Source organism: Cebidichthys violaceus, unplaced genomic scaffold (genome assembly GCF_023349555.1).
Source record: "Cebidichthys violaceus isolate CVI_PGR_0920_01 unplaced genomic scaffold, fCebVio1.0.p SCAF_26, whole genome shotgun sequence".
NCBI lineage: Eukaryota > Metazoa > Chordata > Actinopteri > Perciformes > Stichaeidae > Cebidichthys > Cebidichthys violaceus.
In genome coordinates this window covers 5955670-5967907 of record NW_027176439.1, presented here as the reverse complement: position 1 = coordinate 5967907, position 12238 = coordinate 5955670, and the positions used below count along the sequence as shown (strand labels likewise).

Sequence of the window (12238 nt, the reverse complement as noted above, 5' to 3'; positions counted from 1 at the left end):
CACCTGGAACCCAGGTGAGCGACACAGACGCACGTTGTGGTGTTATAGTGTTATAGTGTCGCGTCTCGGCTCATTGCGTTTCCTCTAAACTCAGTCCAACTTCAGCCACTGTCTGACTCGTCAATCAGGGACTTGAACCAGCAGCCCTTCAATTAACGGCCTGCTCCTCTGAACGATGGGCGGCCGCCGCACCCTTCCATTTTCTCTCTCTTTTTTTTTTGTTCTTCCTTGTGTGATGATTTATTAAATTGCCTTTAAGTAAGACTGCAGATTAATTAAAACAGTCAATTTAATTTCCCGGCGTCATATATAAATTCGCAGTGGTAATTGAATCCCCCCCCCCCAACTTTTTACACTGTAACCCAGCAGTTACAAGAGAAGATCCTCATCAATTACTGAGCATCGCAGTCAGAATGAAGAGGAGGTGAATGTACAGCTGCTCAGTTCAGGAGAGCAGAATTTGAATCTGTCCCCCCCCCCCTCTCCCCCGCCCCCCCCCTGTTTGCTGAAAGAGCCGGGAATTGGATGACGGATCGATAATATCGGATTTGTGGATGGCATGTGGTGCAGCTGAGTCCAGCATGAATGCAAGGTTCTGATGAAATGCTTGCTGCACAGACGGCTTTGAATAGTGGATCAGACATGTTGCCGGGGTGGAGCTCTCATTTTTCGCACAGCAGAGACATGCAGAAGAAGAAGAAGAAGAAGAAGAAGAAGAAGAAGATGTGCATGGACATTAATGGAAAAGCACACACAGGGCTGTTGTTGCAGCAAAAAGGGTAATTTGGTTAAAGCTATGGAGGCTGCTGTCATGTATTGGAAATCGGTGGCGGATCGATGTAACGATCGGTGCAGGTGATGGGAGACGGACTGAATGGAGGGTGAAAATAGATCTGACCCGTGGTAATCACGACAGCGAGCGAGGCGTTTGTGTGTTTGAATCAGGTCCTGGCCGGGCTTAAGAAGCAGCCCTTCATTTCAGGAGGAAGCTCCATTTGTTTGCAAGAGTGTATGTCAGGTTATTGGGTCTCTACACGTGACTCCACCCCCCCCCCCCTCCCGCCCCTCCGCTGTCTCTCTCACTCTCACTCTCCCCCCTCCCTCCCGCCCCGCTCCCTCACTGGCGCTCTATAGCTGTTGCAAGCGTATTGATTATTTCAAATACTGATTATCTAAAAGGCCTTCTGCTACTGTAGGCATTGGATTTATTTTGGCTTAATTATTTATGGGCCAGGGCTAGCTGTAAGTATTACTGCTGTGAGATCATGAAGGATTACATTGTTAATATTCAGCAGTGTATTTTTATTTATGTACACTCTAAGCTTTACTGGATGAGCGTTGGCAGGCTCCCTAAAGTGCCGTCTCTCCCTCTCTCTCTCTCCCCCCCCTCTCACCGTCCCCCTCTCTCTTTTGTGTGTTTTGTAGAGGGAGCTAAACTCTGTAGCGTCTGAGCTGGCTGGTCGACAAGAGGAGAGCGAACATTCCCACAAGCACCTGGTAGAGCTGAGCAGGGAGTTCAAGAGAAATGTCCCCGAGGTGAGTCCACCCCCCCCCCCCGCCTCCCCCCCCCATTCTCTTAACTCCATGTGTTTTTCCTCATCTTCACTTCAGCAGCAGCTGACACCGTCTGTGCCACCGCCGCCACTCGAGCCCCCGCGTACACCTTTGTGCAGGGAATTATTTATTTCTTTTGTAAAATCTGCATTAGCGTATATTAACGACAGCGCGGCGCTTGAGGAGTCAGGGTTAGCCCACTCGTCCTCTTCCAGTACCTCCGTTGATATTTAAATGCCGAGGCCTTGCAGCAACGCCGGCCTCTGGCTGGGTGTGATGAGGGGCCACAGGGCTCATTAACTAAAGGTAAGCACAACTTCACTGCTTACTTTCAACCACACAGCTGATGTCGACATGTCTAACACAAACACGCTGTATGTGCTGCTTCACGAAACTAAAAGTTTTATTAAAGATGAGTACAAAGAGAGGAAGCATTTTAATAAAGGAGAGGTTGATGTTTCTAAGTCTGTCTTTAAATAATGCTCTCGAGTCCATTCATGTTGAAGAGGTTCTCGGTCGCTGTAGTTGTTCCTCTTGACTACATCGGCTGCGAAGACATTTTTTATTCCGGTGAAAGAGATGAGGCGCAGCATCCACACTCCTCGCTCTCTGCAAACACGCATTCTAAAGTTCAGCCCAAGCTAATTTGAGGCTTCAGCTGTCTGAGTTGGCCAAATTAAGTGGAGGTCTTCCAAAATTGCAGTCCCTTTAGTAAGAAATGTGTTATTCCCCTCTGCTACAGCTTAGAAAAGAAACCTTGTCTAACGCCGAATATTTTCTCCAGCTGAACTCTGTATTAGCGCAGAATGAGTTCTGAGGATTTTGTCTCTTTGTGACCAGCATGAAGAGGACAATCGCAGCACGCTTCACCTCTTTCAGCGTACATATCTGTGAATACTTTCTCCACTGCCCTTTTTTTTTTACACACACCTCTGAATCTGATCAGCAATGCACATGTTCAAGCTAGACATGCTAATGGTGCTGCTTAGATCATCATCCTCCCTGAGCAGGACTCATCACCAAAGTTTATACTGAACTTAAAGGTTCAGTTGGTAGCTTTCACAGAAAATAACTTTCTGTCATATTTACTGAACCTGTCACTTCATCTGATAGTAGTGCACGAGACAGATAATCTGTGAAAACATCAGGTTCCTCTGCCTCACCTTAGGCATTTGCAAGATGTCACCGCGGCTGAAAGGAAAACAACAAATCAGAGCCGAGGAGTCTCCGACGCGGCTGTCAATCAGAGGCTCCTGAACTCTGATCAAACTGTAAAACTAGGCGGCGCTGATCAAATGTGAATCGAGCTTCTGTGACTGCATTGACTACTTCTCACCTCAAATGTGTTCAGAAACAATAAAACAGTAATATGTGTTTCTGCAAACATTTGCGGCGAGAAAGAGGCAATGCAGTGACATCAGACATCAGAATTTAGATTTGATCAGCGCTGCCTAGTTTGAACAGAATTCACGAGAATTCTGATCTGACTCGGATCAGAGGCGGCTCTGATTGGTTGTTTTGGAATTGTGGACTCTTGCACATGTCATTAGGAGCACTAAGAGGAGGCAGAGGAGCCTGACGATCCGTCTCATGCACTACTGTCAGGATATATAGTGACAGCTTGAGCAAAGAGGATAACAATCTTGTGTACAGGTGACCTCCTGGACCTTTAACCGAGGAGTTCTTTTACTAGGAACACCATTACTATAGCAGGAATAACACAACGCTACTAAACTACAGTTTGCCAAATTGTATCTGTCATTATTAATTATTTGATGTCCCTCAGAAGGAATTGTATTTTATGGTTGCTGCTTTTTTTTTTGTTTTCTCGTGTATTACGTTTAAAATGTGCCAAGACTTCCTTCCAATTCACTTTTGTACGGCAAAATGGCAATTAAGGTGGATTGTACCGAATACACGAGAAGCTAAATCTATGAATGATACAGATGTGATTTTTGTCCTTTTTTTTTTTTTTTAAATCATCTTCTTTGAGATGATCATCCATTGACATCTAAGCTGAAGTCAAAGAGAATATTTTTATATTTCATAAATGAGCCCTCAGGCTATTTGCTGTGGCTGTGCTGCCCGTCTGTCTCAGCCGGAGTGTGTAGTGTGGTGCTGTAATCTTGTCAGTATAATACAGGCGTTTAAGACAGGATCAGGCTGTCACCACTGGCAGCACAATCCCCTTACCTGAGGCTGTGGGAGCTCGCACAAGTCTGGATCTCTGAGCTCTAACGCAAGCTCCTGGAAAGCCCCACTTTTCAAACATGCCCACTCAAACCCTTTAGGTTTAACCACTAATACCCACACCCCATAGCAACATACCTCACTCTCACACACACACACACACACACACACACACACACACACACACACACACACATGCCGTGTTAAAAGCAGCTATGGAGAGAATCCATTAACATTAAAGCTCTTCAGTCCTCTTTCTTCTGGAGCTCGCTGGGGCCAACCTGATTCCTAAACAGGTGGAGCATCTGCAATATAGAAAATGCTGAGACTGAGTTTGCTTTTTTCGGTTTGTGCACAGGAAGTCCGGGAGATGGTGGCACCTGTTCTCAAGAGTTTCCAGGCCCAGGTGAGTCACATGGCCCTTTACAGACACAAGAAGCATTTACGGGTTCTGCGGAACACGACATAGAACGTCTAGAAACCACTAAGTTGCATTTTTATTGATGATTTCCTCAGCTTCACGTTCTAATTTACTGACACAAGAGATACCCCTGCTGGATACTATCCGCACACTGACCGCTGCAGATCAGCGTGCCTCTGGAAGGAACGATTCGATCAGGGCGAGGAATCCATGGCATGCTTTCTGTGTTGCTGCTCATCTGGCGCTTATTGACTGATGCCTTTTCTGTCAAAGTGAAGTAGCATCTATCTGCCATTAGATGATCAGATATCTGGCTTCTCATATTTTCTTGGCTGAGACAAGCCCTCATTTCCTGTTGTGATGGTGCATTCACCGTGCCCCCTCTGACGTCGCCATATTGAAAAAGTCATCTGATACCTACCAAGACTCTGCTCCGTGCCATTAAACCAAGGTCATAAATCACATTTGTGAGCCGCGTTACGGTCGGCAAAGCAAAGGCTTATGGAAATGATACCACAAATATGTTTTCAGTCTCGCTCTCCCCTCTAAACTCCCGCTCAGCGCTAACCTGAAAGCCCCACCGTCGGTAAACACGAGAACACTCAGCATGGATTGTTCAGTTCTCTTGGAAGTGATTATTGGCAGATTCTTTTTAATGCTTTATAATTGACTATGCCCATGCAACCGTGTTCCCTGGCAGGGAGCTATCACATTCTTCAACACTGCACCCGGCGCTACCACTGTGGTTGATTTGTGTGCTAATTCAATTGCTCTAACTGTAGAGTCGCACAAATATCAGAAGCACCCTTCCATGTCTTTATTGTGCAAACAGGAACCCACAGGATTAATTTAAGCACCATTGATGTCTGACAACTGGGAGTCTAGAGATGTTTCATAGTAGATAAAATAGATGGCTGATAATGAGCGATGATTTTTTTTTTCTTCTTGCTAGCTGCAGGCCTGTCTGGGTTCCTCTCGGTCTCTCTTGTGTACCTTTCACAAGCTTATGTTCTGCGCATTGATAAGTAAGCTTCCTGCGAGAGAGAAAAAAGAAGAAGCCTCGGCTATGTTTTTTTTTTTTTTTTGATCTCGAGGTGCAGCGAGTAACTCGGCACACCATAATAATATAATCCTCTGGTGTTTTCTGATACACTTTGACCTTATTGGTAATGTCAAACAGCTTGCGGAGGCTCATGAACTTTACCCAGCGGTAGTCTGCGCGACCTCGGTGTAAGCTGTGGGACCTGGACCTGCTGCTGCAGGGGGAGAATGTGACGAGAAGGTGGAGCTGGATGTGCCTGTTTGGCTGTGTGGTTTGGGAGAGACTAAAGCTCCCCTGCAGCTGCACTGTACAGGTGGTGAACGATAGTCCTGGCATGTGTGTGTGTGTGTGTGTGTGTGTGTGTGTGTGTGAGAGGGTGCATACATGTGAGAAAGAAATGGGTCCTTACTTCCACCCCACCTCCCCCCTTCCTCCTCCCAGTATGGAGGCCCAGAGGAGTGCCTCATGGTATTTGGACCCTCATCCTGCCACTTCTAAAGGAGAAGTCGGCTCCTTTGAAGTGTTTGCGACATGACAGGTTCTCTTTCTTTTCTTTTTCATTTCAATGTTCCCCACCCACTTTCTCTCTCTTCTCCCGTCCAATCTCGCCTTCTAATTATCGCTAACCAGGCGACTGATTAGAAACACGTTGCCGACCTAGTTTTTTTTTTTTTCCGAGGAGCTGGAGGAGGAGAAAGGGTTAATCCCAGAGCTGGTGGCTGTCATTGGTCGCTTCCCTCCTTCTTCTCCTCTTTTTCGTTCTGCTCTCCTCTTTCTTTCCCTGGAAGTTTGCTAATGAGGTCCCGTCAGAGCTGAGGAGAGGTGTTAATTTGGCCTTGTGAAGTAGGAAGGAGATTAAGGACAGTGAGGAGCTGAGTTTACGGCTTAAAATACACCGCTGTCCTTATTAATCCACAGGGCCCTGGGAGACCGGCGTTTTTGGTTTTATAATGAACACTGTCTTATAATGAAGGTAATTTTAATAAAAATTTACGGAGGAGAAGAAGAGGAGATGGTACATGTCTCCGCGGTCTCAGGCACACCTTTGGGGCTGAGGGATATGACAGTTATTTCTCAAATAACTGATCGCTGGAGAGAGATGGGCCCCGTTGGACCACACTGTTCACACAACTTTCACACTCGCTGCCATCGGAACGTAGAGAAAGCAGTCTGCTCCAAGTCTCACCAAGACTGTATGAGCTTCTCAATACAATTTACACTTCCCTCTCACTTTAGGGTGTAAACTCCCCTCGGGCTGAACCTTTGTGAGGTGGAAAGAAGGAGAACAGTGACAGATTTCTCCTACATATTTGTCGTCTTTTTTTTTTTTTTTTTTTTTTTTAGGCAGATTCCTCCTCACAATCAGCCTGCACCAATGTGAATGTATCAGGCCTAAATTAACCAGTCATTCTATTTTCCCCCTCTCATCTTGGTGTCGTTTGGTGCTCCCCGAGAAAGAAAACAGCAGTATGGGTCCCTAATTACTGAAACTTGCTTTACAATGATAATCCGTGGAGTAATTTAGCGTGCACAATGAGAGTTGTGGTGCTTGCGCAGATGGAGATTCTGATAAATAGTTTGTAACGTGTAATTAGCAGCTCTGCCGGTTACATACCATTAACCCCTCAAGCTCAGGAATCATTATTGGCCCTCATTATCAAGCAGCAAGGTACGATCGAGCTGACTAGACATCAAAAACATCAAACAGCTATTAAAGTGCTGCGAACTGGGGGCCGGTGGACACCTGTTTATGAGTCTAACTGTGCCATTTCTCCCCCTGAGGTTGGGAAGTGATGATGTGGGGGGAAGACAATGTTTTCGTGTGTTGTTGTTGCTGCTCGTTTTCCACGAGAGCACGGCAGGTATTTTGACTATACAGCAGCTTTTCAACTCCATGAAACTTGAGTAAAGAAATCCCAAAATGGCTGCTGCTTCTCGCCTATGTGACTCACTCTTCACATTCAGGGAGAAAAGACGTTCCGTGAGCTTTTCACGGTGCTTCGTGTTTCCTCGTCCGCGTCGTCAGAACGTACATTGGACGGGGGACAAACTCACTCCGGTTGTTAGGATTGTCACATCCATCTGCCGCTCATTCATCAGAAACATCTGCAGCTGTGCTTTCAGACCTGAACCCGGTCGTGTAAAGCATCTTGCAGATGATTTGACCAGAGTGGTGGAGGAGCAGAGCGCTTCAGAGCCTTGCCCTGAGCTCGCCCGCCGTGCAGCGAGGTAGGCAAACACCGCCTTTGATCATCCATCGAGAGACGACCAGCTCTTCCTCCTTTTGATTAATTCCTGAAGGAAATGATAATTTCTCTTGAATGTATGAATATGTTATGAATAGTGGAATGAATCAAAGAGTAAAAGATGATAATTAATTACGGCGCTATGATAAAAGGCTGTGGGTGTTATGACGCAAGCTTCCTCCGTGTCATTATGAGAGGCTCCGTAATTACCTTTCTGCACGAGCCAGCGCTCCTGGCGGCGCTGGCGGTGAGAGTGCCGCTCACTGAGTGAGTCTAACGGTCATAAAGCTTTTCCCTGCCTAATTGTCTGAGGGGCTCTATGGCACTTTCATAGATGAGGGACTGCGCCGTTAGGAAAAATGCTCGGCGACGCTACAGCTTTTCCAGCTCAATGAAGACAGATCTTCATCATGGGCTAAACCTTGCGGTTATTAGGTACAGATTGCTTGAGTGGATGGCTAACTTGGGAAGATGGGGTCGGAACAGGCGAGCGGCAGAGTCGCACGGCGTGATGTGAAAGCGGCTTCTACGCCGCGCGCCGTTTTAAAAAACAAGCTGGTGTTGATTTCTGTGCATATTGTGCATTATAGGCCAATATTCCTGCCAATAAAGTGAAATCCCTGCCTCACAGTTACCTCTGAATATTCCCTTTGTGTTATTATTCATGCCCTACCTTATGTAAGGGGCATTTACGACACCCTGCTACCGCTCTCACTCAATCCCACTCTCCCATCCCCCCCCCCCCCCCCCCCCCCCCCCCCCCGGCTATGGCCAGACTGCTCCATTCTGGGCTGACGAGGTATCTCTAATGCCTGTCTCCTGCTCGGCTGTCTCAGGCTCATTGAGCAGCAGGCCAGGCCCAGGATCTCCAGGCCATTACCTATTCACAGCACGTCCAGGCCTCCAGCCTATTGTGGGGAACATAATGGGCTCCAGGGCCATGTAAACCACCGGCTCTCTGCTCCTGGTTTATCACTTGTGTCCTCTTCATACTAAGGAGAGGGAAGGAAGGTGGGAGGCAAGACGGTAGGGAGAGGAGATGGAGACAGAGCACAGGGGAAGGCATGTGGGGGTGGGGGGGTGGGGGGGGTAATTGGACATTAGATAGTACCTTCCTTGAGTCTTTTACGTCCTCTGCATCTCCAGAGGGTGAATGTCCTCGCCTGAAAAGCCGCTTTGACCCAAGCTCAATACACTCCTGTTCGCTTACTGTTCCAGTCTTTATTACTTTAAAGTTGACTTTAATTGATTATGATCCGTCAAAGACAAACACGCTTGTATGTGGATATTGGATCACATGTTGTACGGCTGTCCGTCTCACCTCTGATTCTTCTTCTCATCTAATGACAACATGAACAAATAGTCCAGTCGAAGGCGGAGCTGCTTTTTGGGAGGCGGGCTCATTGCATTTCACAGATTCACTTCAGAACACCGTCTACAAATTAGCTCCTTCATTTTTTGTGTTCAGCTACTTACTTGTCGTAACAACTGTTCATTGACCTAGTTTGTTGTTTGCCGTGGACAGTGGCCACTGTGGCCACATTACAGAATAACAATGAATGCTAAAACGTAGCGCAGACTGAACACAAAGTAAATCTTAAAGGTGGCTATAAATTAAATTAAACTCAAAGAGCCATGTGCACACGAGCAAAGTTGCTTTAAGCAGTAGACAAAGATGCTTTAGCAGTTATTGCAAATGATCTCGAAGCTCCATGACTAAATAAGAGAAACAATAATTTGAGAGTGATTTTGGACACAGTAGTCGGCACGTATGTTGCTAGCTAGCTACTGTACAGCTTCAACATGAAAAGTTGGTACAGTGTCTGTTTTTAAGAGGTGGATGTAGTCATTATGGCGTCACCCAGTGGTTTGTCGACCGCGGTTTTGAAGCCTTGAGTTCAGCATTTTCACCGTCGCCATCTTGGTTTTTCCGACGTCTCGAAACGTTGCCGTTAACTTTCATGAACTGAAAACTCAACTCAACGCTATGCTAGAGACCTGTCGACCGCAAGGTAGCCACGCCTCAGGGAATACCGCGCTCTATTGTCTTATTTTACTCAAAGTGGGACCATAGTTCACTAAATCAACGTCCTGCAGCTTTGAAGAAGCCTTGGAACAAGCGGGACCATAAACTCATGTTTGCTACGTCACTTCTCAGAACTGGAGGTTGCTGCCTGCTCATAGCAAATCAGTCTGTAGCAGTAACACCCTTCACTGTGTTGAAGTGAGCAAAACTTTTTTTTGCTCTCATGAATTTGACTTTTATCACGTGACTTATTCTTACAGTGATCTTGCTTTGAAGCTGTAAATGTAGATATCTACAACTGAAATGCAAAGCAACACAATCACGACTAGCATTTCTGAACAACAAATGAAACTTCGTGAAATTGAAACACATTTTTACTGTCAGTCTGTCTCTCAGAAGCTCAGAGAGTAACTTTTAAAATGAAATGTCATCAATTCAGTCAATGGCAACGTAAAAAAAACCAACAACAGAATTTGGGTGGCGGTGTTTCAGCCGCGGAGCGCCGTATCTCAGCTCCAGATTGGGCCTTTTGAAGAAGTTTAATATATCTGACTGCCCTTGTTTGTTTCCTTTGTGGTGACTGATTGCTGTGATTCTGCTGGGTGTTTTTATGCTGAGACGCCTCAACCTTTCCATCAGCCTTCCCAGTGTCAGTCTTATCCCTCCTCTGCTGATCTGATGGTGTGTGTGTGTGTGTGTGTGTGTGTGTGTGTGTGTGTGTGTGTATGTGTGTGTTGGCGTGTTTGTTTTCCTGTCCTGACTGATGCCCTGTCGGAGCATCCCGGTTGGGTGTATTCATCATTATGGATGCGTGTTTAGAGCCAGGGATGCACACCAGGTAAAGAAGAGGGAGAGGGAGGGGGGAGGGGGGGGGGGGGATGTTATAAATAGGCACTTGGCTCTCTAGCCATGTGGAATTGATGAGTTTCAGCACATTCTGCTCTGCAGTGCCAGGTTTAATTTCTACCGTCCTGACAGCACAAACCTCAGAGCCCGGAGACGTCACGCCTGACTGCCGCTGCTGTGCAAATGTTAGCCGTGTTTGAGGATGGACGCACGCACGCCGCCGACTGCACCGCTCCTATTGGACGTCTGGCTGGCTGTACATCCGCTCCTCTAAACCCCTGTCACCTTAAGAGACAGGCAATCACATTCCCCTGCTGACCCCTCACCAAACAGACACTCACCGGCAGCAGACAGTAACTAATCTAAGAGGCGGTTTCTTAGATAGCTGGCCTCAGTCTAACATGGTCAACTACTTGTTATGAGACAGGTGAGAGCCTCCCCCCCACCCCCCGCTCCCCCCGCTCCCTGCAGGCATCCTAAGTCAGAGAGCAGCAACAGTAGCAGTACAGCTCCGTCTCCGGGATTCTCCGACTCCTGGCTCACGCTCAGCTGCTGGCAAGAGCACAGTCAAATTAGCCAATAAAAATGTGTGAAATCGGTGGCTCAGCGCCGGCGAGGACATGCCAGGAGAAATAAACATCAGCGCTCGCACAACCAGGAAAGGCTCATGCGAGGAGGAAGAGGCGGAACGGGAGAGCTGCTCCGCCAATTCTACGGCGCGACTCTCCGATTCCAGGCGGAGAATCGGAGCTGCTCGGACACAGTCAGAGAGCAAAGTTGTTTCTCCGCTCCGTCGAGCGCCGCGGCCCGGCCTCAGATCAGGCCAGCGGCAGCACGAGTCAGAAGAACACCAGCTCCTGTCAGAGGACGCTCAGCCCTCGTGTGCCGAAGTGATTTAATTCCCTCTGTTCATCCGAGGTGTCCCCCCCCGCTGAAGGAATACCGGTCTTCATTTCACATGATGCTCAGCTGTGAAGTTTAATTTCAGCGAAATCTAAACACGCTAATTAAATATCATAACTTTCTGAAGAAGGTTCTTGTTAAGGCACCTGAAATTTTAATTTAGACTTCAAAAGAGCGAAGACTTTAAAGCAAATCTATTGTTTTTCATTTAGACTGGCAATTTTCTTTTCTCTGCAGTGCTGCAGCACGTAGTTATGATTGATCTGGTAATTAAAATATGCAGAGAGGGAAAAATATTAACTGCTCCTTTTTCACTTTTTTTTTTTTTTTTTTGTTTTAGAAAACAGCCGACACATTTTCCGTCTCTTTCCAGCACAGATAATTAAATTTTGCACATTGATGTTCTTTACACAGCATTCATCGGCCTCATTATTTTTCCATTTTCATCTTTCTGGTGAGAGATCGATAGATTGATAAAATGATGGAGCCTATCTTAAATAATGCAAGCGGAGAAAAGTTACACTTACTTTGCTGCTGGCTAAGTGTTTGAACTTTTATTCTTCTTTCAAATTGTATTTAATATCCCATGAAGGTAGATCTCACTGTTTTACCCGATGGTGTGAATCATTTATTCACATTTTTTGCTGTCCCTCTGCAAAAAAGAAAAGAAGGAGGAAAAGATGCCGCTCCTCTCCACTTTTAGTGGCGCTATGGTATACGGGATGATGCTTGTCATGGCTAATATCCTAAATGATAAAGAAACTGGCAATTCAAAGAAAGACAGCGTAAAGTAGGCCAATTAGTACCTAGGGAACATTTTGCTAGGAGAGATAGCAGCTCCAAATGTCACATGCACGAACATTAGGACCGATTGTTTATAATATGACCTGACAGTTTGGGTCTCTGTAATATGGGATTAACTACAATACTAATTAACATGTGGCTCTATTAAAACAAGCAGCTGCAAGTGAAATAACTCTGGAAGCAGGGAGGGGCTCATCCCTTCTGAG

At 46.5% G+C, this 12238-nt stretch overlaps 1 protein-coding gene across 1 annotated transcript in view; it reads left to right on the top strand.

Annotated features, from left to right (window-relative positions):
* The first annotated feature begins 1254 nt into the window (after window positions 1-1254).
* cux2b (cut-like homeobox 2b) overlaps window positions 1255-12238 on the top strand; it is a 51221-nt gene continuing 40237 nt past the window's right edge. The window contains exons 1-2 of the mRNA XM_068720955.1: window positions 1255-1536; window positions 4103-4150. Coding sequence (XP_068577056.1) covers window positions 4115-4150 — 36 coding nt within the window. The 5' untranslated portion in view covers window positions 1255-1536; window positions 4103-4114. The remainder of the gene's footprint in view (window positions 1537-4102; window positions 4151-12238) is intronic.